Source organism: Platalea leucorodia (assembly GCF_965183815.1).
Source record: "Platalea leucorodia genome assembly, chromosome: 4".
Taxonomy (NCBI): Eukaryota; Metazoa; Chordata; class Aves; order Pelecaniformes; family Threskiornithidae; genus Platalea; species Platalea leucorodia.
This window is the reverse complement of record NC_138826.1, coordinates 87,459,741-87,487,278: the sequence shown is the minus strand read 5'-3', so window position 1 is coordinate 87,487,278 and position 27,538 is coordinate 87,459,741. Positions and strand designations below refer to the sequence as shown.

At 38.3% G+C, this 27,538-nt stretch overlaps 1 protein-coding gene across 1 annotated transcript in view; it reads left to right on the top strand.

Annotated features, from left to right (window-relative positions):
• The window catches only part of LGR5 (leucine rich repeat containing G protein-coupled receptor 5), a gene marked incomplete at both ends in the record, with an annotated part of 94,033 nt that overhangs the window by 55,261 nt on the left and 11,234 nt on the right, over positions 1-27,538 (top strand). The window contains 10 exons of the mRNA XM_082311382.1: positions 1,695-1,766; positions 3,380-3,451; positions 14,370-14,585; positions 17,356-17,427; positions 20,044-20,112; positions 23,152-23,223; positions 24,019-24,090; positions 24,198-24,266; positions 24,419-24,490; positions 27,436-27,501. Of these exons, the coding sequence (XP_082167508.1) occupies positions 1,695-1,766; positions 3,380-3,451; positions 14,370-14,585; positions 17,356-17,427; positions 20,044-20,112; positions 23,152-23,223; positions 24,019-24,090; positions 24,198-24,266; positions 24,419-24,490; positions 27,436-27,501 (852 nt within the window). The remainder of the gene's footprint in view (positions 1-1,694; positions 1,767-3,379; positions 3,452-14,369; positions 14,586-17,355; positions 17,428-20,043; positions 20,113-23,151; positions 23,224-24,018; positions 24,091-24,197; positions 24,267-24,418; positions 24,491-27,435; positions 27,502-27,538) is intronic.

Below are 27,538 nucleotides of genomic sequence, written 5' to 3'. Positions count from 1 at the left end.
AAGTGGGCTCAGCCTGTGAGTGCCACACCTTGGAGCAAGAGTGAGCCAGGTTTGGTTACTCACCTGCCTGCAGGAATTCAGATGCACGTGCCCAGTCCTCAGGTGTCTGAACATCAGACTCCAGTCTACTCCAAAGGGAGACAAGCTCAGCAGCTCTGTCCGAAGCTGAGCGCTTCTGCAGAGCACAACTAAATTAATTGAACAGAGAGGGGAAGAGCCACTTGCAGGGAGTTACAGGTCACATCGCTCAGCAGGTGTCTGTGTGTGTACAGGGAAGAGCCTTTTCCACTCATTGTAAATGCCTGAAAAGTCTTTGGAGCTGGGATCTAGAATCATGTTTTCTTTCTTTGTGTCCCAATTTTTATTTTCTGTATGAAAGAGATGTCTAAAGAGAAGGTGTGCTCAGGACCCTGTAGTTAGCTTGGGACAGCTAAACTCCAAAGGAGGACAACATTTAAGGGCCAGTCAGCGCTGGATCTTTGGGACTGCAGTCATAAGCACCTGGCCTTCTCCATGAACAGTATTGGCAACTCTGGTGCCTACTTCAGTGCTGTAGGTTCCACTCTGGCAGCTTGGTAATTAAGGCATTTTCTGGATCTAGTCCTGTGGTGTTTCCTAAGGGGCCAGAGGCCAAATCAAATGTCAGCTCTGTTGTCAAATCAGCTGGTCTGTGGTAACTGTCTGCAATTTTGGTGTGCAATATCTTAGCTGATGGGAAATACCGATTCCACTTGGTCTGCAAATAGAAGAGGGTTACATCATATCTATCCACATTTGTTGCCAGCTAAGAGCAGACACTGTGGCTCTACTGACACAGAGTAACTTGACTGGGAATCTGACCCCTACCAGTCAGTTTTCCAGCTAGGGTACAGGTATCATAGCACATTCATGCTGAACTGAGATGTCAGGAGGCTAAATGCAAGATGTTCTGGAGTTGCACTGATGGGGAACATAGAAATGCCATTATTTCACATCAAATACATGATCCCTTTCCTAGGCACAAACCTTATGGAATGCATTCTTTTTTTTGTCAGTGATACAGAGGTATTTGCTGTACTTACCTAGGTCTGTAAAATACTTTCAAGCGTTCTGAGAAGGAAGGTGCAATAGAAGTAGGGAAAAAAGCCCTACAAATTTTAGCAAATATACTTTATGCCAACCTATTACACATCTGCTCACAGGGAAAACTATGATTCCACCAGTACAGCAGTTTTATGTGTAGTTATTTTAAAATGAACTGTGGTCATTACTATGGGGATATTAGTGCAAGTGAGTTAATTGTGCACAGACATCATACATGCACAATTCCAAAAGTGCATGCCTGTAAATCCAGTGATTCTAATTGTTGTCAGTATATCTGTATTTTAGTTGCTGAGATTGCTCTAATCCTTAAAAAGAGCAATATGAAGAATTAGATGTGCATTCTAAACCATAAGCTCGATTTGCAATGAAGTTGCATTTTTGTCTCTGCAGTCCAGCTGTCAGTAAATCAACTGTACAGTTAAGGGCTTCTCTTTTTTTTTTTTTTTTTTTGCTCTTAGGAGTGTATTAATGACAAAACAAGGCTCTTAAACTACTGCCTCTGGCATCAGTCACTCAAACATAGCTGTATTGCACTTTTTAACAACCAAATTAATTCCACATGAAGAGAAAAAGTATTCACGCTCTTTCTTTTCCTTTTTCAAACTTTGCAGACGTCTTGCAGGAAATGGCTTGACATACATTCCTAAGGGAGCATTTGCTGGCCTTTTCAGTCTTAAAGTGCTGTAAGTAAACTGTGTGTTGTTTGATATATTTCTGATTTCCTAAATGCTCCAGGGAACTAATTAACCAGTGAAGTTTTGATCAAGTAAATTACATATTTTGATCAGCTCATTTTGAACAATTCGACTGAAATGAAGATACATATGAACATCATTAAATCTTTGGGTTTTCATATAGAAAATATCCTAAACACAAAGGTCGGAAAACATTAATGGCATCCTAAAAACAACTTGCTCATCAAGTAGATGTCTCTGTACAATATCAAAGGTAAAAATTGGTTCAGTTAACAGTTTCTTTAATAGTCTCAAAAGTTCTGATTTCAAGTCTAAAACTCTTAGCGGACTTTTCACAATCACACAAAACTGGGGGTAAATTGCCTTTTCCTTTTCTTGAGAGCCGGGGGGGAAAACCATTATTGTAGAACACCATGCAATTTAAAATGCAGTTCATATTTCATATCTTGTTCTTTGCAATGTAATTACTATAAGATAAATTATAAAAAATATGACAAAACCCTATATTATTTGGAGTAATAAGTCAGTACATGTAGTTACTAAAATTATTAGCAGGCCACATCTCACAATATTTATACTAGAGGGGATCTTTGCCTATGTAAAGTTCACAGAAACTGTATTATTAGCAAGAAAGCCAACCTCCTAGGCAGCATCAAGCCAAGCCAGATGCTACTGTAAGAGTATACAAAGCTCTACTGAAAAAATACATAAGTGGGAAGGAAGCATGAACAGTTTCCCACTCCATCTACTCTTTAAGTTGGCCAGTTATAGATCTTGTTGGCCTAAGGAGATTTAGGCGTGCCAAAAATTATTTCATTTACAATGTCCCATCGAGTATGCCTCATTTTGAAGGCGGCATGTACTACTTCACTTTTACTCACATAGAATCATATGTAGGAGTTGGTCCAAACAAGGATATGAGGCTGTATTGAAAGGGAGGAAAAGATTATTTTGGAATGAGAACTGATTTTTCAATCTTTGCAAGCTAAATGATGTGATATTTCAGAAAAGAGATTTGTCAGGTCATTGCTAGCAACCTTCTGTTTGAGAAAATTGATTTCATTGGGAAAAATTCAGCGGTTTTCACAGAGAGAAAGTTTTATTCAAAGCAAATCATGAACTCCTCATACAGTTAACAGTTCTGTTTGCTGTAGTAGCATTTTCCTGAATAAGGATTTCAAGAGTCAATCCTTCACAGCTTTATCAGAATTAGAAACTGAAGTGCTTCAGAAGGAAAACAAAATCAGTACATGAGGATGACCATTTCGGAATTACTGGAGGCAATTAGGAGCTCAAGCCCTATTGAAAGCAAATCGCAAGCAAATCGCATTTGTTCTTTTAACTTCCTCAGCTGCTTTGAAAATCCTGCTCAAAGCTGATGTGTAGCTGTTAACAAAGCTCATATGCTACAGGTACTTGTTTGCTTTTAAGAGAACTGACATTTGACAGGGGCAGGGAAACAGAGTATTTGTGTAGCTTTCCTTTGTTTGTAATCTTGAAGTAGAACCAGTACAAAGGAGGTAAGCTTAGAAGAAAATTTAAAATAGAAAGAAGTTATCTTTACTCTGTTGATTCTGGTTTTTGTGCTACTCAAAATGTAGGATGCTGCAGAATAACCAACTACGCCAGGTTCCTATGGAAGCACTCCAGAACTTGCGCAGCCTGCAGTCTCTGTGAGTATACTTGATAAATCAACTTGTAACCGTGCATGAACAATAATACATGATTACCTATTAATTACCTGTTAATATCACTTAATAATGTGCTGAATCAACTTTTTCTTTTAACTCTCTTTGAGCTGCTTTTCAAGACAATTGTACTCTCAATTAAACATCAAAAGTGGCTGATTTTATTCCAGTAATTTCATGACACTGGCAGCTTCTTTGCAGGATTATAAACTGGTTCACTGTCTGAGAAGACACTCCTTGCCCTGCAATGCTTTCTGTCTGTCAAGAAGAATATGATCCCTTGAGCACTGGTCTTTCCCATGGTTTCTTGTTCTTGATTCTTTACAGGAAAAAAGAAAGAATCCCAAATGACTCCCTTGGGTTTTTTCATTTGGTGTAATTTTTTTCTTTTTAAGCAGTATGGAAAACACCATTAACTCATGAAACAAAGTGTACTAGAGGATGCTTAATTATATTCTGTGCTTCAGGCAGTTCTCCGTATTTATAGTACTTAACTGTGCCGTGCTGACTCAGTCCATAAGCTTCAGTTTTACCAGAACTCCTGCCAGAACTGCTAGACCAGGAGTGAAGATTGGCTGCTTCGTGGTATGAGTGAAATTATTTTTATGTGCTTCTGCCCCATAACATAAGGATGGTTGTACCAGGTTGTGCTAAAAGCTGACCTAGTCCAGTATCCAGTCTTCAACAGCAGATGCCATAGAAGGTCAGGCAAAGAATATCATAACACTCCTTTGGTAAACTAACCCAGCTGGTGGAGATTTGCACTCAGGGACTCACTGAACCTATTGTGGCTTCTTTGAATTTAATTCTCTTAAAGAATTTTCTTCTATGAGTTTGTAAGATTGCTTTTTGAGTCAATGTAACACTCATGATTTTTTGTGGCAGCATATCTGCTGATTGGCTAGCCCTGTATAGAATGGTGAAGTATCTCCTGTTATTTACTTGGACCTTCCCACCACATTTGATGTCCCCAAAGTGCAGCATCAGGAGAAAGTGGAAACAGCAGTTCCTTATTGATGTACGCCAGATTTTATAGATCTCCATTGTATCTCCATTAGTCTTGTTTTTCAGATGGAGGCTGTTAGGATTGTTTCTCATGTGGGAGCTGTTCCTTTCCTCCGGTCATCCTCGTCACTCCTACTGAACTTTTTTTCAGTTCTCATATATTTGATTTGAGATGAGTCAAGGAGGGATCAGACCTGCACAGCATGTTTAAAGTGTTTGCACACCACGGATTTATAGAGGGGAATTATGGATCCTTTTTTGTTCGCTTTCCTACTAACTCCCCAAACTTTGTTCTGGTTAATTTTTTTAACCTTTATTGAACACTGAGCTGTTACTTTCATACTTATTACAGCTGTGGGAACTCTTTCTGGCATGTTAGTAGCTACTCAAGAGTTTGGCGTGTAAAGTTTGAATTGCCTTTTCTGTAAGCGCCTCCCTTGACACCTATCTATACCAAAATTCATCTGCCATGTTCTTGTTCAGTCAATTGAGTATCATGAGTTCCTTCTGCTGCACTTGCAGTTTATTTTTTGCAACCACAAGGCCACTCTTGCTGTCTCAACGCAGGACGCAGTACATAGAGTATGTTTCTGAATTATCCACAGAATTCCATTGTCACCTGGTACAAAAAAAGATGACTAAATTTTCTAAAGTATCTACTGATTTTGAATGTGCAGCATAAAATATCTAGATGATTGAAGATAGGCAGGCAGGTTCTTTAGACAGAGGAAAATGTCAACTGACTCTTCTCTGTGCTTTAGTTGACCACCTTATATTTTCACAGAATTACTTTGAAATAAAATTATTTTCATAAAAAGTTCCAAGATGCAAATGTTGAAGTCAATCTGTAAGTTCAAATAACTATCACAAAAAATGTTGCTACACTGTGCACTGACCACCAGTGCCACTGGTAAAAGTCTTAACAATGACAAAGATAGAGTGAGCATCTGTACCAAGCTATCCAGTCTGCTTAGAGTTAAGATGTATTGGTTGAGAAATATACTGTGTTGAACATGCTATTCTTTTTTTGTGTATAAAGAAGTTCTACCAGAAGGTTAACATCTTTTGCATACATTCAATTCAGCCAAAATCTGAAGAACAGAATTAATGAAATGAATTGATTTTCAGCAAAATTATGTCATCTGTGTATAACTTACCACTACACAGACATACATTATACTGTATTAGCTCCCAGGTTCTTATGTCCGTCTTGAACAACATGTACCTCCTTAATATACAAAGCATTCGTTAAGGTTTCTAAAGGTGAAACAGCCCTAAGAATTAATTATCTTATAATTGTTATTTGGTCAGTGCCTTTTTTCTTTATTGACCAGACACAGACTGAAATATCTCAGCCATATACTTTTGAGGTTACAGTTCTTTCCTTTGATCTTTGAAAAAGTCATGAGAAAATGCCGGTCTAGTGACTATATTAGATTTTCTTTCTGCTAAACAAACAAAAAAAATCTTGCTGAGATCACATCACTGTATACACATTCTGGACCAAAACACGATAAGCCATGCAAACAAGAGTTCCTTTGTTGCTCTGAAAGAGACTGTTGAATTTGCAGCACAGTTTCTAAACAAAATTACAGTCTCACTCAGGCTTTGTTGCAAATATTTTTTTCCTGGAGTGAAGAAGTTGAAGAAGTAAACCAAATATAGTTTGTGCAGTCTATGTAAAGGACCGATATCTTGTGACAGAATTAAAACAGAGGGAGAATAGGAGTGGTCAGTGGAAACCTTTAGACAGCTGTGTAGCAGACCCAAGATGGAATGATATGGGTTTGTACAGAAAAGCTTCTATCACCTGAAAGACGATCACCAGCAAAAGAGACCTCTTTGAGGAAAAGAAAACTATTATTCTTTTGTTTGCTTAAACGGGGTTGTGCCTGTCAGATAAAGGTGTGCACAGATTCGATTTCTTGTTTTATACAGGAATTTTCTGTTCACAAGGTGGTTCTTGCATTGGTTTCTGGTTTACAATAGGAATTATTTCTTGAAACCTTTGAAATAGCAGGAATCTTTTCAAGAGTGTAATCAAGAGGTTAAAAGCCTTCACAAAGGCAATTCCTATAAGATAGCAACTTCTTGTATTTATTATGTTTAACTATGCAGGTGGCATGATTTCTGGAAGCTTCGTTAACCCTTTGCTTTAAGTCAGTATAGATGTGAAAAACTGAAAAGAGGTGACAGGACTCAAATCTCTGCCTTTTGTTGTTTTACTCAAGAAAGGCAGTCATGTAGAAGAGGGGCAAGCCATACTAACTGCTTTGCTATCTTAACCAATATGAAGAGGATTATGTTAAAATCATTTTTATGTAAGTATACATAAGTAATTGTGTGTGTCTACGTGCACAATATGTGGGTATGTATGCACACACAAATTTTCCATGTTCACTCGTAATGCAAATTCATCACAAATTTTTGCACAAAAAGGTATTTCTGGATGCTATGTTCTCATTATCTAGTTCCAGGCTCAAAAATTACGGTATAGGTGTCAATACTGATAGATACATTAATTGATGTTAAATGGCCTGTGGCACACAGAACAAGAACTGTTGTATTACAGGAATGAGCAACAATTTCTTGCACGTTCTTGTCCAAGTTGTAATATTGCTGGCATGTGAAATGGTGTGACAAGTTTGAGTGATAAATATTCATAAATTTCTTAAGGCTTAACCTACCTCTAGAATAGATCAGTCTTCTTCAGACAGCAGACGTTATTCAATAAATACTATAAAAGGAGAAATAGGCACAAAAAAATTAACCAAAAAACCCTAAGATTTGTGAATTTCATCTTCAACAGCAAAAATCTCTGAGAAAACCTTTATACTGTTGCCTCAAAACAAACAAACAACAATATGTTTTTTTCTGTCACTGAAGCAAAACATAAGACTAAATAATACAAAAATCCTCTCCAATTTTATAAAAGACTTTGTAGTTCAGTAGTCAACAACAGTGACGTGCTACCTTTTGATTAATAAATGAATTCAGCTACTTGAGCTTGGACAATGATTGCGTAGGACTCCGGTTCCCTTTGTGGCAGGAGCATTTAAGGAAGTAACCAGAACATGTTGATTTTGAGATGTAGTTTTGATCTCTAAGTTCAGCAGAAGGATATCTTCAACTTATTATATGGGCTATAATTTTCCTCTGAAATTTAGTGTGAATGCAAATTATCTGGGTTACTAGTCCTAACAATTCAAATGGCATTTATTTCTGTTAAGCCAAAAGAGGAAAATACATTCACAGGTACCATCATTGAAAGGGACCAACACACAGTCACTGATGTGTCACAACTTAGATCTTGGTATCAGGGTTTGAAGTGTCACTTGAATGCTGTCTTCCCTGTTACTCACCTTGAGTAAATGTATTTCTTTAGAACCAACTACAAGCAGATGGTCTCTGGATTTTGTATTTCCCACAGCATCAATATCTCCATTCTGCTTTTAAATCCAGAAGCCTTTTAGTGATTTTGAATATACCTGTATAGTCCAAAAATGTTTTACATATGTATATTGATTTGGTTTTCAAATATCATTATTAATTAACAGCTTGTATTCTGTCCAACTTTTTTCATTTAATGTATGTATTTGTTTAAATAGGTAGCTTTTTTTCTCTAGTGTAATTGTGTTGTCATTTCTAATTGCATCCCTTATGTACCAGAATTGGCATATAATTTAAGTATTTTTGAACAAGAAGGGATTGGTAAAGCAGGCAATGAAGTATCAATAATTTTTAAAAACTTTTTCACTGAACATGTAAACACAAATTTTATATTACTAGCAACAGATAAGTTGCAGATCTCCATTTGTAAATGTTGCTAAATAGAGGAGGAAAGCGTAATTGGCACTGCTGACAAAAGCAAAGCTTTCGCTGTTCTTTTATTGGGACTGTTGTAGTACAACCCTTTGCAGTGAATGCTACAGATGAAACTTCACTCCCTGTTTGTTTTCTTGTTTAGACATCATTGTTAATGAGCAGCTTTTACTGCTGTATTGTCAGACACAGAAATAGTCGAAATCAAGTGCCCATGCCAAACCAGTCATGAAGGACATTTAAAAGCAAACATTATTTACTGTATCACCTGCTTTTATTCCTGTAAAATTCAAGAGGACTTTTACTTTAGTAGTAGAAAATAGGGCAGAATACAACATAGTCCATCTTCCAAAGCGCTGGAAACAGTTGATAGAGGGAAAAAAAATAAACCATCCTTTCTCCCTTGACAACGTGCAAAGTTGGAATTTAGTGAAGCAAATTAATTTGACTTTACAAGTAACAAGATAAGAAAATAGTATCAGTGAAATTTGTTTTAAATTTCCTAACAGAATTCGTAAATCACTTAAATTTTATTTTTAAGATATTTCAGTATTTGTGGAGCACCTGATGGTGACACAGAGTTTTACATAAAAGATTATCTAGAAATCATCTTGGATGTTCTTAATAATTGCCTGGCTGGAACAGGTCAGCAAATGGATTTTTCATCTTCTCCCTACTCCAAATATTTGACATTTCAAGAGAAGTTTCCATTCTTAATTGGAACAAAGAGTTGAAGACTTTGAGGGCACAGAGCTCTGAAATGCTTCCAGTTCAGGCTTGAAATTAAAAATCCTTTTTTTTGGAAATGTTAACTTTAAACAATTTTTTTCCATTTTGATGCTTGTGTTAATAGATTTTTAGTTAAAAGAGGAAACAACTTTGATGAAATTGCATTCTCCCAAGAGAACTGTTTTCATGGAAAGACAGGAGCTTTAGCTGTGTTTTTCCATGTCACACCCCATGATAATGACGCCTACAGAAGGCATTATCTTTCTTAGGAAACATGGTACCTCAACAGGTAACCACAAACTCTAAGGAGGAATTTCCCACAGTCTAAATCAAGGTTGTGTGTACCCATGCAGGTGTGTGTACACATACGCAAAGATGTCTCAAAACTCGCCATTGCAGTCTCCTCATTTTGTTGCACGTCTTAACCGTCTGAGCTACTAGACCCCTGGGGTGCACTAGATAACAGAAGAGTGAGTGAAACATGGAGCACGAGTACAATATCAGACCACCCCTCTCAGTCACAGACACTTTTCTAGCTTGATAAGCAGCTGGGAGGAAGATAGAGGTGCAAGGTTCCCTAAAATGCATGTGCTACTATTTCATTTGGGTGCAGTCCCTAACTCAACCAGCTGTAGGGCCAGTTGCTTTCAAAGTGGGGTGCAAATAGGCTGAACTAGATCAGCAATTCCAGGCCACTGGGTGATGTTTTCTTTCATCCAGTAGAAGCTACTAGGCATCTGACTCTTTTCTGTCTTCCGAGCAGTCCTAAAAGAGGAGGGGTTTTTTTATATCACATTTGTAAGGGACAAATTTCTCAATCTCGGAACTGCTAGCCAAAAATCATCCTGCATGGCTGAAGCCCACCAGGGCGTACAGCATATGTGGGAAGAAGACAAGAAGCCACTGTTGGAGTGGTTAGCAGTGTGGGGTCTCACATGTGATTTCCAAGGAGATCCTGGGCGCCATGCAGCCACAGACTGTTGCTACAGCCAGCCTAGCAAAGCAAACAGTGCTTCAGAGTGTTCCCAGGCACTGGCCGTGACCGTCTGTCCTGCTGCACTGTTAACGGGGTCCTTGGCACACTTTTGACTTGTGCCAACTAAACATTTGCCTGAACTGTTCCCCGGGGCCATCTGGCAGTTCGCACACCCCTGGGACCGTCCCCAGTACGCACTCCGCATACAGCCACCTTGTTTGGGAGGCTAGGAGAGGTCACTAGCGTAGTGCGGGCCACTCCGAGCCGGTTGGCTGCAGGACCTGGGAGCATTCCCAGCCACACCAAAAGTGCTGGTCTAGCCGTGGACTCCTGGTGTGAGTCTGCAGCCAGATTCCTAAGATAACGCAACAGATCCACTTCTTCCCACCTGTGGGGATTGAGGGTACCCAGTATCAGAGCCAATCTTTGTATAAAAAACAGCATTGCAACTGGCTGTTTGCGCTTTATGCAATGGGTTAGCATCCTGGCCTGCCATCTTGAATGCAGGTTTACCAAAACACCTGAGCAGCATGTTTGGCTATGAAGAGAAATGCTAAGGATTGAAACTCCCAGAGCTGCAGAGACCTCCCCATGTAAAACTGAGCAGTGTGACAGAAACAAATGCTCCTAAACTGTGACTTGTGACTTTTCTTTTTTGGTCTTGCTGTTGCCACACAGGGTTCTCTGTATCAGTCCTCTAGGAGCCCATACAAGGGCAGAGCTGAAAGTGAGCTGTGGGAACTGCTGTGCTGGTGTGTTGTAATTAAGCTTTTACAATAGTCTTAACATTTTCCCCTGTGGACTGAAGGGGATATCCTGCATAAAGGGCCATGTTTAAAAAACATGGCTTACAATAGTGAGCTATATTTTCATTACATCCACTTTTCAGAGACAGTTTTGATGTCACTTGCCATTCCTTAAACGGGGATTTAGCCCAGCTCCTGTGAACAAACCCTTGAGAGGCTCCATGTCACCACACGCTAGCAAAGATGGTGGGGCTGCAGATGACCCCCTCCTGCCCGTTATACCCTCCCCAGTCAGGCCCTGTCCCTAACCTCTGTCTGTCATTGCTCTCTGCCTTGTGGAGAGGCTTGCCTGTGGCTCCCAGCAAACAGAGCCAGGTCAGGAGAGGAGCAAGGTGGTAGGAAAGGGAGGAGCACACCCCTTCTTTAATCTGCCATGTGCTTTCACTTCTCTGCCTCCCCTGTCAGTTACATATAACCCCTTTTCATTTGGTTTTACCTCTCCTATTTTAAACTTAAATGTCAGAAGAAATATTTTGTCCTTGACTTCTTTATCTGTCATTGTGGCTTTGCTCTTCTCCAGCCCCTTTGTTGTATTCAGGCCCTCATCCATCTCAAGAAGAGGCACTCCATGTAATAGCTGTTTATTTCAGAGGAGAATAACCTGGGAGAAATCTCCTTCCTGATCCCATATCTAGCGTTTGATTTAACCCTGAATGAATGAGCAAGACACACCAACAAGACATTAAGGAATTTCTTGATCACAAGGTACATCCAGGGCTTGTAGCTGGTAGCTGGGCTTGCTCTTGAGAGAAGACTCAGAAAGAGGAAAAAAATATATATTCCCTTAGAAACCTACCAGTGGTGTAAAACTGAGTACCCAGTCATAACTGAATTGATAAAAAAATGCAAATCAAATAGTTTTCAAACATCTACCTTCACTCGTTCCAGAGTACCAATAAATGAGTCCTGTTTACAATTCTATATGAATAATATCTTTTCATAATTTATGCACATGGTTGTAGCATTCACAATATGTCACAGGAAACACCAGTGGGATAGAGTCCACATAGTTCAAGCATTTACTTTGAAAGGTTTAGACATTTTAAGTGAGTTCATGGTGAATTTCATACTGGCTGCTTTATTTACATGCTGCCTATCAGAAGGGATCAAGGATTTCTGTTTCCCTAAATTGGCTCTCTCTGGAATATAATAGCAGCTTTCAAACTCACCACGTTATCTATATATTTTCAGTTATAAAAAGGGTCATGTTTGCGAGTTAATGGGTTTAGTTCTGGAAGTGCCAAAACTTTGATCAACACATGTAAAAGAATTGGCTGAAAACAGCGATTTTGATCAATGCTTTATACATCAGTGTGCATTACCTACAGTGTGACAGGAAACATAACCACTGCTGAAACCTTTTAAAATCTGCAAGAGCGAAAACGGTACTTGGAAATTTTAAAAAGATTAGATAACAAAAGAACACTTGAGGCAGTACTTCATATGAGCACTTGCAGGATACATAATCCAGTTGTAGGACCTGCAGCACAAATCATCGTAGCTTCTTGATTTCTTCCAAAGTTCATTTAAATAATAATCCGACTACCTAGAATCTCATTTATATTATAGCAGTCTTGTTTTTCTTTCTGTGTTGCGTATTTTGTTTACATAGCCAGTGGTGGGTTTATATTTGGAAACTTCAGCTATAAACAAAATCAGTTCCTTGATTTGCTACCGAATACTGGTAAGGTAAAAATCCTGGTCACACTGACAACAGCAGAAGTATTGCCATTTCAGCCACAGGGTCACATATCAGCAGCTGACTGCTGGCTTTGCCGTGCAGCCAGGCATCCTGTGAGTAACTCCTGTGGAGTCAATGGGGACGTCAGCACTGCACAGGCAAGCTTCGTATTGAACAAGATGTTAACTGTAATACGGTAACACATTTAGGTTGAATAAAGCCTCCATTCTTTAATCAGTGTAACTGTCAAACTAAGGCAACTGTAACTTCTTAGTTTACATACCAGCATCACCCAGGGAAGAAATTTACTTCTGAGTGAACACAAAGAAACCTCATCTACTCATTCAAATTATACCTTATTTGAAAACACAAGCGTAGCATGGTTGTTGCCTGGGGAATGGGGGAGGTACAGCATGAGTATTTCTAAACATTTCCAGCCTCACCCATTTGTTAACAGACCCTTGAGTTATTCTGGAAGCTCTGTCTCTGCTGCGTGCCATGTCAGTTATTATATTGAAAATTTAATTGTACAAGGGCTTTGACACTGAACTTCATAAATTTGTTCCAACTGACCTTGTCTCAGTTATTTGCCAGCCTGGCATGGAGCCTGAGCAGTCATTATTTGTTCTCATGCAGTAGGTAGGAGCAGCAAGGAGCAGGAGATAGAGTGGACCCAACATTTTACGTGGCTGTAAATGAAGAAGCAGCTTTAAATAAAGAGATTAGTATGCCTGCCACAGAGTATTGCATTTCTCTCAAACAGACCGAATTTAGGTTGTACAGAATTACTTCTTTGTACCCTGGGTGTGTCTGTCTGTTCTGTAATGTTTTCAAACATCTATTTAAATTTATTTCTGTTTCACCATTCACTTAATTGCTCCTCTGTACAGACATCTTCAAGAAAAGTTTTAAAGCATGGCTTTCATGTTCCAAACAAGGTACAAGTCACTATAGCACATTAAAAGCAGAAAAAGTGTATCGGAGTACAGATCATCATCTGGATGTTTCATGAAGTTTCAGAAATCTGAAGCACAGTTTTACATATTTCCCTGAAAGCATCACAATGGGAAAGCAAAACAGAGCAAAAGCAAAAGCCAATGAATATATGACATAATATTTCCAGCACCACATCTGCAAAAGGTTCAGTAGATTTAATCCTTATTTACACAAGTGTGAGAGCAAGATATCACCTGCAGACTCTGAAGAAGTACGATGTGCGGTTGAGCTCCCTCTGTTGGCTCTGCAGCAACTGAAGTGTATTTAATAACTTCCTTTTCAAAATAAATACATCACATTAGCAACACTAATCTCTATTTAAAAAACATTTTGCTCCACTACTAAAAAATGTGAACTTAAGTATTCATTAGAATCATTGGAATAAACAATATGTAAGAAAAGGTAAAGCGGGAACAGAGACTCAGAAGTGAGTTTTATTTTTGGCTCTTAGAATGGACATCTAGCATATGGAAACCCAAATGAGCTTGCAGCTCAGTGATTTATGGGTTCTGAAAGAGAATCTATGGCTGAGTTTCTTATACTTTTTTATTCCCTACTTTCAAATAATGGGGAAAGGAAACAAATTCATATGTGGTCTGTAGAGAGGCTCTGCTCAAAAATGATCAGTGTGTGCTCTCAGAGAGTCAACGGCTCCAAAGGAGAGCTGTCTGCAGAGAGCCAACTGACAAGGAGACTTGTAAGCACAATGTGAGTTCTCAGGGATGAGATTGTAAACAAGGTGGAAATGTGGAGTCTCTGGGAAGTGAAAAATGGATGTGGCAACCCATGTCCATCCTTTGGGGTTGTGTTCTTGGTGATAACTTCTGATACCCATTGTGTAAGTCCACTGTTCTCAGAGTCAATTTTCTCTATTTCTTTTTCTCCTAGACGTCTGGATGCCAACCACATCAACTATGTGCCCCCCAACTGCTTCAATGGCTTGGTCTCCCTTAGACACCTGTGGCTAGATGATAATTCTTTGACAGAAATTCCTGTCCAAGCTTTTAGAAGTTTGCCAGCACTTCAGGCAATGACATTGGCACTGAATAAAATTCATTACATACCAGACTATGCTTTTGGAAACCTCTCTAGTTTGGTAGTTCTGTAAGTTTTATTGATTGCTTTTTAGCCACAATCTCTGCTTCTTTGCAGGACTTTGACCATTTTGTGATAAATTACTTGAAGATGCAATGTTTAATTTAGACGTTGCCTGAGACAACCTTTAATAATTAAGTATTCCACTACTCCCTCCACAGTTGGCAAATGATAGGTAAAGAGGTGTATAAATGGGTTAATTAAATGTCTGTTTTGTCTTATATTCTTAGTATTAAATTGATATCTTGGAGCTATAAATCTGCAGTTTCCCTTCTACATTTGCACTAGGCTTAGTGATATTGCTTTACCAAGAGTTCAATTCCATTTCTTGCAAAAAATGTTCTTTTTGAAAAATAAATTTTCTGGATTGTATATGTACTACAAAACAAAATTTTAAAAAATTCTCTTGGATAAACTGATTTTTTACATCTTCCTACAGTTAAACTAACATTTGCTAAATCACTTGTTCTGATCTAGCTTAAAAGTTTCCGTCTCCAGTAAAGAACTATGTAAGGGAATTTAAAAAATCACCCTATCTGCAGCAAAGCAAACAGGAAGAGATGAATTGTGTGCCCTCTAAGACTCTAAGGCAGTGTGTACTGAATGAGGGAAGATTAGAAAAAGGAAATGAACTGAAAGCTTTCTGGGTGACTTGGAAAGAATGCCGTCCAGTAGAAAAAGTATGCATTTCCCTTCATAGAAAGTATATGTAGTTTTGTATTTTGTTATTTTTGCATACCAGTTCAACTAAATGAAACATGCGTAGCTCACACCAAAATCTGGAAGGAGTACTATGAAGCGCGGTTTCAGCTTTTTATCTTCTGGGAATGTACCAAGTGGAAAAAACACTACACTGGCTGGAGAAATTGAGGAGGAGAACTGAGGTGGAGAAGTTATTTCAGGATACTTTGGAAAATGTTAGCATTATTAAAGAGAGAATAATATATTCAAGCTTTACAAGCTGTCTGAAACCATAGTTTGTAGGACAGTTAGCATATTTTAGCATATTCTAGCCCCAGTTTAAGCACTGAACCTGGCACATGCCAGGCTTAGGCTTCTCTATTGACAGTTATATTCACCATCTCTGCCTAGTGCTTAATATATTCATATAAGCATATAGGGCACCAAAAATGGAGGGTAATGGCTGCCTTGTGCCGCAAAATCTTTGCCTTCTGTTTACATTAAGTATCAGTCCCACTCAAGTTAAAGAGTGGGTGGACTTGTCATTTGACTGAACTTCTAGATTTACCTCAGTAATGCTAAGGACAAAAGACTATCTTGAACGTCGTTCTCTAGATCCCTACCAGAAATATAGTGAGAAGAGGACAGTTAAAAAATGCAGGAGAAAATTATTTCTTTTCATGCCCTGATTGCTTCTGCTCAGTTAGGTTTCCTTATTTTAGATCTGCCTTGCTTATTTCTAATCTTCTGGGCTTCGTATTGATTAACAATTGAATCATTCCTTGTGATCTGCAACATCTGATATTTTTGGCTTATCAAAATCTTTGTGTGTGGTTCTGCTTTCTTTTGTTTGCTACTCTGTTCAGTCTGGCAAATTTTCAACTCAGTGCAAAAATGCATGGTCCGTTGGAGCAGGTGTGAAGCTCTGTCATTAAAGAGCAAACATAACTGGAATTTGGAGATGCACTCTTCATGCTAGCTAAAACATTAAAGGTCAGTGTAGTCATTAAAAAAAAAGTTGATTAGGTTTCTTCCTAGGAGAGGAAAAACCTACAGAACATTTGCATTTTGCCATCAGAACCCCTGCCTTTTATGGACAGGTAGACTCAATTTCTGTAGGTTCTGCAGAACATTCAGAGAGCTTCTGACCTTTAACATTATTTCCACAGCAGAATGAAGCATTGAAGGGGAAGTGCCTGGCAGCCCCTCGTTCACAGCCCTTCTTTTCTTCTAAAGTGCCACTCCCATAGTTTCCCTCCACTATAAGGGTAGAGTGTCAAGAATAAAACAAAAGGAAAAATCTGGGAAAAAGGCATCCTTTTTAAAAAACAACCTGAAGTGGCTCCAAGCTGTATCTACTCACATTAATGAGCTTCACACCGAGTGGGTTTTTTCCATGTCGGTCTAAAAGACTTAGAAATAGCCCTTTGTGTGGGGGTTAAAATATATAACAAAATTACTTTCAATTGATAAACATTTGAGAAATTAGTTGTTGATTTTTATAGTTTCAAAGGAAGGCAAGTTACAGCACTTTTAAGAATGGTTAGTTTACTCATCTCAGTGAAGCTATGACTTCTTTGTCCTATGGCTTTGTGTCTTCTTTCATTCTGCAAGCCTAACGCCCCTTTCCTGTCTGCTGTATTACCCATCTCCTCACCTGCTCCTGTTCTGTGCCATACCCTCTAACACCCTCTGAATATGCATCTTCCAAATATACACCTCACACCCCACACGCAGTTTTTAAGGCAACCTGTTAATTAACCGCCACTGAGAATATGTATACAATTTCCCAGTATTCGATACACAACCCCCAACCTGGAACTCCAGGATATACCCTTTGTAAACAATCTAGGTGGTTTTAAAACAAATCCCTTCTATGAAACCAAATGGAAGCCTGCGTGGGTGGGGAGATATCGGGGGAAAAAGGGAGGAGGGCGGTGGAGGTGCCTCCTATACATGCTCTTGCAAAAGCATGACTTGCATATAATCAGTGCATGCCTGAAAATAAGTTTCTTTTGATTTAACCATCAAAATGTTTTGCTTAAGTCCACTGTGTGCAGTGTGCTTTCCTGACTGTGTGCTTAATGTTCCCCTGCAGACATCTCCATAACAATAGAATCTACTCCCTGGGAAAGAAATGCTTTGATGGGCTCCACAGCCTAGAGACTTTGTGAGTTGACCTCTTATTTGTTTCCTTTTTTTTTCAGTGTTTTCATTAATATTCTGAAAGAATAAAAATAGCCTAAAAGCCAAATGTGGTTTTTGGCTTGCCTAATCGCTACAGGATCTAAGTGATGGTTTACAATGTCACTATATAGCAAATCCTATTTTTGACTGTAAAATTAGTCTGCCTTTTTAATAAGCATTGTCAATTGATAAATTGTTTGAAAGACAGCTGAAAACTGTACGAGCATTGAAAAAGAAGAGACTATTCATGAACAGTTATGTTTGCCTAGTTTAGTACTATTCATTTGTCTTGTTTAATCAATAAAGCTAATAGCTAGATTGGGAAATTATCACAATGAAAAGCTTTAACATTAAGAAACTGTCTCACCGTAGAGGAGGGTTATAAAATTAGATGGTTGTATTTTTTTTATCCCTGGAAAAAGCGAAAGTGCCAGGTAGCCAAATTATACATGTGTTTCACAAGGGGGGAAGAGGAATATTTCAGTTGTATCCAAATTTTTGTCTTTCAAGAGCTTTGATAAAGAATAGCACTGGTAAAGACTGAAATTTCCTCAGGTTTTCACCATAGTTCTGTTCAGACCAATTCAAAATTTCTTCAGTTTTCTGACAAAAAATAATTCTACAGAAGAATGCCGAACAGCAACGCAGTGCTGATAGTGCAAAGTATTTTGCTATACAGTTAGTCGAATAAAGATGTTGTCTGCTAAGTAGACCACAGACCCCAAAAATGCTACAAGGACAGTAAAACCTTGCATATCCTTCCCCCTGGCACCTGCCACAGTCAGCTGCATCGTTTTCAGAGATTTTAGATATTTCACCCAAGCAGGACAGAGGCTAAAAGGCCTGTTAGGAGGAACAAATAGACAAAGTTTCAAACATGAATAATGCTAGTCTACAGTTGACTGTTTGCTTTCTCATCCACAGAACTATGTACTGGCCACTTTCATGTTTCATTAAGATCAGAAAGCAAGCAGTTTGGGGCTTTTTTTTTTTTTTTATCCCTAGTTTTGATTACATTGATCCCTTGGCACTGAATTGCAATTTTACAATTTTGACTTTTAGCCGGCTGTGAGTTGAGAGGAAGTCCCTTAGTGTAGCACCGGAAAGGGGGACGGGAAAGGGAGAAGGAAAATGTAATCGTTTGTTTTGTTTTTTTAAGTGAGATTCACATGGCACTTGGTCAAAAATGGGGAAAAACAGAACAATGGAATAAGTAATTGCAAACCCAGTCCCAGCCACCTGGCATGAGAGAGATGGAAACACAGAGGACAGTCAGGAACCTGGGAATAAGTGTAGGTGCAGCCACTTCACTGCAACAGGAGAATGTAGCACTTGCCTCAAGCACAGTAATTGCATGCTGTATAGACTGGTTTCCAGATAGTCTCAAGATAATCTAAAGAGATCTAGGTATAAATGATGGACGCCAGCTTTAAGATCATTTGTTTGCATCAACGCATAGGTCTGGAAGTCACATATCACTAGAGGGCAAAACCAAACCGTACATGCCTGTAATCTCTTTTTGTCAATAAGCAGGAGAGAGAGATTTACAAGCAGGAAGGAAAGCCTTGTTCAGTTCAGACAGCAGTTTCCTGCCTGCATTACTTCAGCCTGATACTATTTCAATTTCAATCTATTGTAAACTGTGATTTGTGTTTTGCCTGTTCAAAAAGGGTTTTGCTCAAGTTTTTCAGACTATATTCTTCACAAAGCAGTGCCAGAGAGCATCACACTAAACTGGCGTATCTCAATGTTAGTTTCAGGTGTCTCCTGAATGCTAAAGGATGCACATGTCATGCTGAGGGCAGAAGTGGGCTTATAGTCCATTCAGCCTACCAGAATAAAGTCTAATTACTGCTGCAGAGTGAGCAGTTCTTAAAGCAGCGGTCACTACCCTAGCCAAACTATCATTTTTACAATTTGTATGGTTAGAAACATTCTCTGTATGAATATTGACAAATCTTAAAATTAACAATACAGTTAATGGTAACGTTGAACTTACTGTATGTTTTCTCACTTGTTTTAGCCAGAGGAAGAATTCCCCTTATCATTTTTACCCTCCAAACTCCAGTATCTCTTATTTTTACCACTTAACCATTGGGAAAAACCTCTTCAGAGATTTTTTCATCAGGAAAAAAAAAAAAAAAAGAAAGACTAATACAACTAGACAGTGAGTCAGAGGCAAATGAAACCTTTATAGTGAGACGTATTAGCCATGTAAAATGCAGCTCACCATACAAAGTTGTTGAATATTCTGTTTGAAAGAGTTTTTTCCCGTTAATACTGTCAAGTAATGAAAAGGGTGGGCAATTTACAAAACAGCAAATTCCTTAGTAATATCTGAATCCACTTATGTTTTCTTTATTGCCGAATAGCTAAGATGATATAACTAAAAATAGGATGCTGATAAAAAATAGGAATGATAATGTGCCCTAAATAGAGTTTGTTGGAAAACATCCATACACTTTTGTGGATTTCCTGGCTTTTGGCTGTATGTATTTATTCTATGCATGGAAGATGATATTTCATTACAAATGCCAACAATTCTATGCTATCCATTATGCAGTGCACAACCTAAATAATAAAATCTATTTTCACACAGAGATTTAAATTACAACAGTCTGGACGAGTTCCCCACTGCTATCAGGACACTAACAAACCTAAAAGAACTGTAAGTACAGAGCTTATATTAGAAAGGAGGATGTTTTGTCTAGTGTGTGATTATTTTTTTTAATGCTGGTGATTTTATCAGTAATCCTTAAAAAGTGATATCCTAGGAAAAACTAATAAACATGCCAACATGCATAAAAGATCATTTTCAACATTCAGTTTAGAGCATTCAAGTTCTGACAGCTCTTACTTTTACACTGCATTGTCCAGTGGGTTTCTCTAGGAACGTCATCCTTGGAATACATTAAGTAAAAAACACAGTTAATTCACTTTGAGTCCCAAACACAACAGTTGGATTTTGCAAACAATCCAATATATCACAGTCTTCTAGTCTAAGAAGAAGAAGGTGTGGCACCCTTATTTGTCCGTCAGGTTTAAATGTCTTTACTTTCTTCCCTCTCTCCCCCACATTAAATTAAGGCAGTTTCTTTTCAATATAAATAGTCCTTTGTAATGCTGTAAATAAAACACTTCTGGATGCACAGACATAGTTTGCATTAAAAAAAACAACAAGGAAACGAAACCAGCCAAGTTTATTGTAAGAAACAGCTGAATTACAAGAAAATGAATGAAGTTATATTCACACATCATACACACAATGTACACATCAATGTGTATGTTCAGAATTCTTTCCATTTGAATTATTTACTGTGTTACTGGTACCATCAGCATAGGTTTTTGAAAAAAACTAGGTAATCATATAGGAGTTGGACACGGTTGTACCCCTGCTACATCACAAACTGATCTTAAAGCCGCTTTGAGTAGCCACCTGGGATTTTTTCCAAAGCAGGGATCCTCAGGCAGTGTTGACTCCAGGTCAGCACCTCCAGTGTTGGCAGAGTCCGACTCTGGAGAAGGGAGTGGGGCTATGATTTTCTCAGCCCAACTGTTCTCAGCTGATCTTATGTCATCCGTCGGCTAAAATAATTGGTATGAAATCCAGTTGCCTCAAAGGATTGCTTATTTGCTGACCTCTGGAGTCAGTAGCCAAACATGGATAATGCAGGTTTGCAGTAAATGCACCTTGTCCAGTCCAGCAAACTGTCTGATGTGCTTGAGATTACTTACTGGCCCAATAGGACTTCACCTCTAAGTATCAAACTTCTTGTTTTAATAAGCTCCTAAGTGCAAGAAGTCTTTGGAGTGTGAAATTGCAACCTGACATCCCAAATCCAGCGCAGTCCATGAGACCATGTGCTTCAGTGCTTTGGTCCCTGGAAGCCAATGTTACAAGCACAAGATGTCTCCCACAAGGTTGTGCATGCCCTGCCATTCTCACCCAAGTGGGAGCCCAGGCCCACAGAGGTTCAGCTCACTGCAGGGCCGCCTCAGTAAGGGTGTCTCTGGGTGGGACCTCATTTCTCTCTCAGAATTTGTGCCTGGGCTGAAAACACAGACTATGGCTTTTTGTCTACAGCTTGGAGGCATCCAAGGCAGCCAGTCAGAGCTGGAGATCTGCTGGCAAGTGCCCAGCAAGTCAGGGCCATATCTGTTTGATGCTACAGGGGCACCATTGTCCCAGATGCTCTGCACTTCAAGGTCTCAGCTGTAGGAGTAGTTACCTCTCCAAAGTAAGTGGGTATAGCTCCTACTCAAAGTTAATACATGCATAATGTTTTCCAGAATGGATTTTGAAGACACCCATAGAAGCGTTTTTCCCAGTGTGGCCTTAATGTAGCCTTTTTACCCAGGGGTGCAGATAGATTTTACTGCTCTTTTGCTCAGTATGTGAACTGACAGGCTATAAAGTGCCTTCAGTTCAGGCAGGGTGTATCACTTGGGTACAGTGCCCCAGGTCACAGGCTGCAGCCACGAGCATGCTGTCTTCCCACCAGCTCAGAAGTGCTTCAGACTCTTCTGTGCATAAGTGCACTGGAGTGTGCTCTTGGCTGATGATGGGGCGGCTCCCTCACTCTAACTCAAGTCAGAATGGTGATGAGGGGCCAGATACTGCCCTGGGAAGTAGTCGTGCCATTTCCTTAGCTTTTCTGCCATGCAAGGAATCCCATTTAATACAGCCACAAAACCAACCTGTTTACTGGTTCTAGATTAAACGGGATCCTCGTATTGCTTAGAGTCTGCATCTGCATGGATGCAGTGTTTATTGCATGCAAAAGAACTAGGGATTTAGAGCCTCGCTGTGTAGCTCATCAACAGTAGCACAATGCCTAATAAGTAAAACCAATAATGTGGGACCTGTTCAAGTAATGGCCAAGTGTGCTTGCATCAGTGAACAATTTGAGGCTTTCTAAATGCATAAATTTAAGCTGGGAAGCCTTTTTCATACCCGACTGAACTAATGGGAGTTTCCCACACAAATCATCATTGTTCTTTTGAAATCTTAGTTGTTTCTTTTGTTTTTTCACAATGGAGAATTACTCATATGAATAAAATCCAGTAATTAATGATGAGACAAAGATTTGGCCCTCTATCCAGCAGGCACAACTACATTGGGTAGTTTCTTCATGTCCACATTTAAAATATCTCAACAAAAAGGTGGTTGTGGGAGGCTCAACATATTGCAATATAATGTGTAAAATCATTTACTTGATAAACTTGTGCAATCCATTATTATCCCAGCAAAAGAAATAGTTGCAGTTTAACAAGTACAGGGGGAAATATATATACACTATTTTATTGTTATTTATTTAGTTATTAATACTTAACTGTTAATGTTATTAGTTCGTATGTGTGCGTGTATATTTACATTATACCTGTATACATACACACATAGATTCATAGATACATGACATGTAGCTACGAAGCAGTTTTCTGCTGAGGGCATCTGAATTTTAAAATACCATTTTGCAGTTTACTCCAAATGGCTTTGTTCATTTAGAAAAGTACAGAACTCCAGCTATTCCATTGCTTTTCTTTTCTTTTGTTTTTCTCAGTTCTCTCTGATTCCAGACAACAAGGACATACCTTTACATACACACACTTTTCTTATTACAAACAAAAAAAATTGTTGTGCATTGTGAATACAGATTGTGCCTTCACTTTTTTTTTCTTACTGTGCAAACCATTTTTCCTTTTGTAGGGGATTTCATAGCAATAACATCAAATCAATACCTGAGCGTGCATTTGTGGGTAATCCATCACTTATTACAATGTAAGTAAGTGATAAGAGTTTTATTAGAGAACGTGGAACTAAGCATTGTATTTGCACCTAATTGTCAAATAGCTCTTCTTGTGAGCATACTGTGTAGCACGTTGTTATACAAGCAAACGAGCTCATATCTTTTCAACTTCGTGGAAGGAATTGCAGTTTGCATGCCCTGTTTAAGGGAAGTGACTAGTGGTATCTGGCCTTTGACCTTTTATTTGAACTATTTCTTCTAAGTCTCTTAGCATTACTGGCCATGTAGAAGCTAGCAAAAATTACTGTTGATGGATTCCAGTCTGAGTTCCCATTGTCTTATATAAGAATGCATTTAATGGGCAAACCTCAAAATAAGAAATTGTAAAATAAATATAAGAAAAATAGTGACTCATCTTGAGCAATATTATGCTATGAGCAAAAGCAGCATGACTTCAAAAGTGCAAGGGAACCTCTTCTGAGTAGGTGAAGTTCTGACTTCTTCACCTGCTAACCTTACAGTTGTCTCGGGTCATAACAAAGTTGTTTGTATTTGGATTTCTATCTTTGCAAACTTGGGAGGAAGAGGGAATATTTTGTTGACTGTCTTCTGGCTTTAAAAGCAAGAAAACAGTGACTACTTACATATTCAAAATGTGAAATTTTGTGGTTGATGGATGTAGATTAGTGGGTGAAAAAAGCCCAGAGGTGCACAGTCTGTGATTCATCATAGAGAGTTTACTCATTTGCTTATAGTATAATCATGTAATATATTTAGAATCTTTTAAAATATTCTTCATAAAATGTCTTTTTATCCTCTTTTTGCAGACATTTTTATGATAACCCTATCCAGCTTGTTGGAAAATCTGCTTTTCAACACTTACCAGAACTCAGAACTTTGTATGTGTTCACTTTTTTATTTTAATTGTCTTTATATATTGCAATATTAGAGTTGTCCCACACTTCCCTCACCACAACTTTATTGAAATGATGTTTTTAAATTCTAGGACTTTAAATGGTGCTTCACAGATAACAGAGTTTCCTGATCTGACAGGGACTACAAGTTTGGAGAGTTTGTAAGTGCTAGAGAAGTATTTTTGCTTTGTTTTATTTTTTTGGATACTGACTTATTCTAAAGAATGTCCTAAAAAAGTATATTTGTTTTGCAATCTTTGAAAAGTAATCTTTTTTTTCTTGGTTTTTTTTTTTTAATAAATACTTTCAACAGGACACTCACAGGAGCACAGATCACCTCTCTCCCCAAGTCAGCTTGTGACCAGTTACCTAATCTCCAAGTGCTGTACGTTTCAGTAAGATTATTAACATTACATTAATGCAAGAGATTAATGGACAAATGAAATCATTATGATCTCAAAATTACCCAATTACTGCTATTTCTGTGTATCACATTACTTCTTAGGAATTCAGCTCAGGGACCGGGCCCCGTGTTACTCAAAAAGTTCACAACCCACTTATCAGTCAGGATTTCCCATATGTTGCTGAAGAAGATAAATACTTTGCATATTTTTAAGAAAGGGTAAAACAGTTCTTGATTTTGTTTGATAAACAACAGAACTACCTTATTTTCATTCATTCTGCCTCTCCTACAGTAGTCTGGGGTTTTTTTCTTCAGTGACACAGATAATTCAGTGAAGTGAATGGAAAATATAACTGAGTAAGGAGTGCAGTTTTGAGTCCTTGTTATGCTTCTCTTTTAGTTTCTTTTCCAACCAGACATAAGTAGCTGACTGAAATTTTAATAGACTATTCTTTGGCATGGTTGGGGCATAGTTTTTATACTAAATATCCAATATTATTTTAGCTTGGAGATTTCCTTGGAGTTTGCTTAATCACTAACGAAAGTAATCATTGTGTCTGCTTCTTTGAGAATGAGCCAGCAGCACTTTCCTCTATGTATTACATCACTAGGAATGTATTTGGTATTAGTTCTCTGGCCAACATTGAAATAGTGCTAATTATAACACATTATTTGAATACCAGCGTGGATGTCATGAACATTTTCAGAAAAAATTAAGTTTTATTTGATGGACTCAATATAATCGTTTCCAGAATGATAAAAGACAGAAACAGAGTCTGTTGGCAGAAGAAAGTCTGCACACAGACTTAAGTTTAAATATGTCCTGTATTATTCGAAAACAATAAATAATCTCAAAACAGAAGGCAAATAAATACTGTAGTGATTAATAACTTGTACAGTTAATAGTAGAGTAGGACTGTCCATTGGAAGTTCACATTTTTTCTTTTTTAGTATCACCCTGTATTATTAGAGCTGATATTTAAAAGGGCGGGGAACCAATTTAACAGCAATTTCATGTACTCAGAATTGCTCTTTCCCCATTCCCATCAGATTGGAATGAGCCTGTTGTTAAGCCCACATTTAGGTTTGCACATTAGTTTTGCCTGTGCCATGAAGTATTATAACGGTGCACTGAACCCCACAAGTTACTTAGAGACTGCAATCTTGAAGGGGCTTCCTGGCTCAGATGCATGCACAAGCACTACAAGCACAAACACTGCTTTGAAAGAGAATTTGTGCATCCTACCTAGCCACCAATACTTCCAAATGTGAATTAATGTACACGGAGGCTTCCTGGGTGTCTGTGCACATGCAGTAAAGGTGTATGTGAAAATGCGGTCCCAGCAGTCCTCGAGAGACTACCCTCAGCGCAGTAGGGTGTGCACCTCAACATGGGAACCAAAACCACTTGCCCTCTGCTGCTGCCAAGAGGCTCATGTATTAACAAAGTAGGAAAAAATCCTTAAAAATAAACAAGTAAAATATTTCCTGGGGCTCTAACAGAAACTGAGGGGAGGAGGGTTTCGGTTTTGTTTTGTTGGTTTTTTTTTTTTCCGTGTGTGAAGAGGGAATGTCAGTATGTACAAAATTCAAGCTGATGATAACATACTTTTAAGAAGACCTAAGTCACAAATCTGCATGACAGAATAGCCACAGTTGGCCAGACATACCAAGCATCTTTTACCTTGGCCTAAAAGCCTCCAGCTCACTTGAATTCTCCTCCGTCATGTCTGATTTGGACCACAGAGTACCTGTGAAAAATACAAAAACAGAGGCTGTAATCTTCCCTGCTGTAACAAAAAATATACATATACTGATGGTAGCCTTTGTGCACAGTAGAAGATGAGTAGAATACATTAAAAACACACACAGTCATTACCTGCACCGCTTCAACAAATCACGTATAGCATAGTCTAAATGCCCCTGTTGGAATAGTAACAATGAAAATAAAATTTTACCAAGGAAGTAAATGGGTAGAGATGAAGCAGTTTTAAAGAATTCAAAACAGGAGTGAAAAGACATGACTCTTTTACGTGATAATACTGGATAACTGTGGAAAAGGATTTTTCCTAATTATAGGCATAAGCTTTTTTTCTGTATTCTTTTCACTAGCAAATTTCCCGTTCAGTTTTCCCTGAGCAACATGTATATATAGGATGAGACTGTTGGGTGGTGGGGGCGGGTGTTTAGTTCCCTTTTTTTTCCCCCTCCAATTTCTGCAAATTGCCTGGGCTTGGTTTTGATTAGTTATATTATACTATAAATCAGTCCAGATGTTTCAGTTATTCTGTAATTTGTTGAGTTTTGGCTCAAGTCTTTTTAAGGTTTTTTTCCCCCCATGTAGTGATTGATTTCAAAGTTAGTTCCAGTATTTTTTTCATCCATTTCCCTCAGTTATAACAGTCTAAGGGTCAGAGGTAATAGTGCTTAATTAAAAGTGTAGAATGGAAAGCTGATTGCAGTCCATTGTGATTATTACCAGAAAAACACAGGATCTTCTCTGAAAAAATATGAGTATATATATTTAGTAGATTATTTTAAATGCTTTAACTATTTGTCAGCATTTAATGAATATGAAGTCTGTGATGTAAATCCAATATTCCCTATGAGCAGATGGCCAATATCGTTACTGTAAAACACTCAGCAGAAGTCTGCACTTCAGGCAGGAAGTCTTCAGACAATGCAAGGAATTTGCAAACGTAGGATATGGAGTTAATACATCTTGCCTTTTCCCCTCCTCACTCCTCCTCAGTTACAATTGAAAATCTGACAGATGAGAGAGTGAATTTGCACATTTCTATTCTTCTATAAGTGTGCATAAACCCAAGTTATTTTAAGTAAAAGTTGAGCATGAAAGTAGGCAATGAAAGATCTTTTTCTTTTAATGTTACTTTGATGTTAATCTTTTCTTTTCTTATGTATTACAGGGATCTGTCTTATAACCTGCTGGAAGATTTACCCTGTTTTACTGCATGTAAAAAACTCCAAAAAATGTAAGCATCAAACTACCGTAAAAAGAAGCATCTGTAT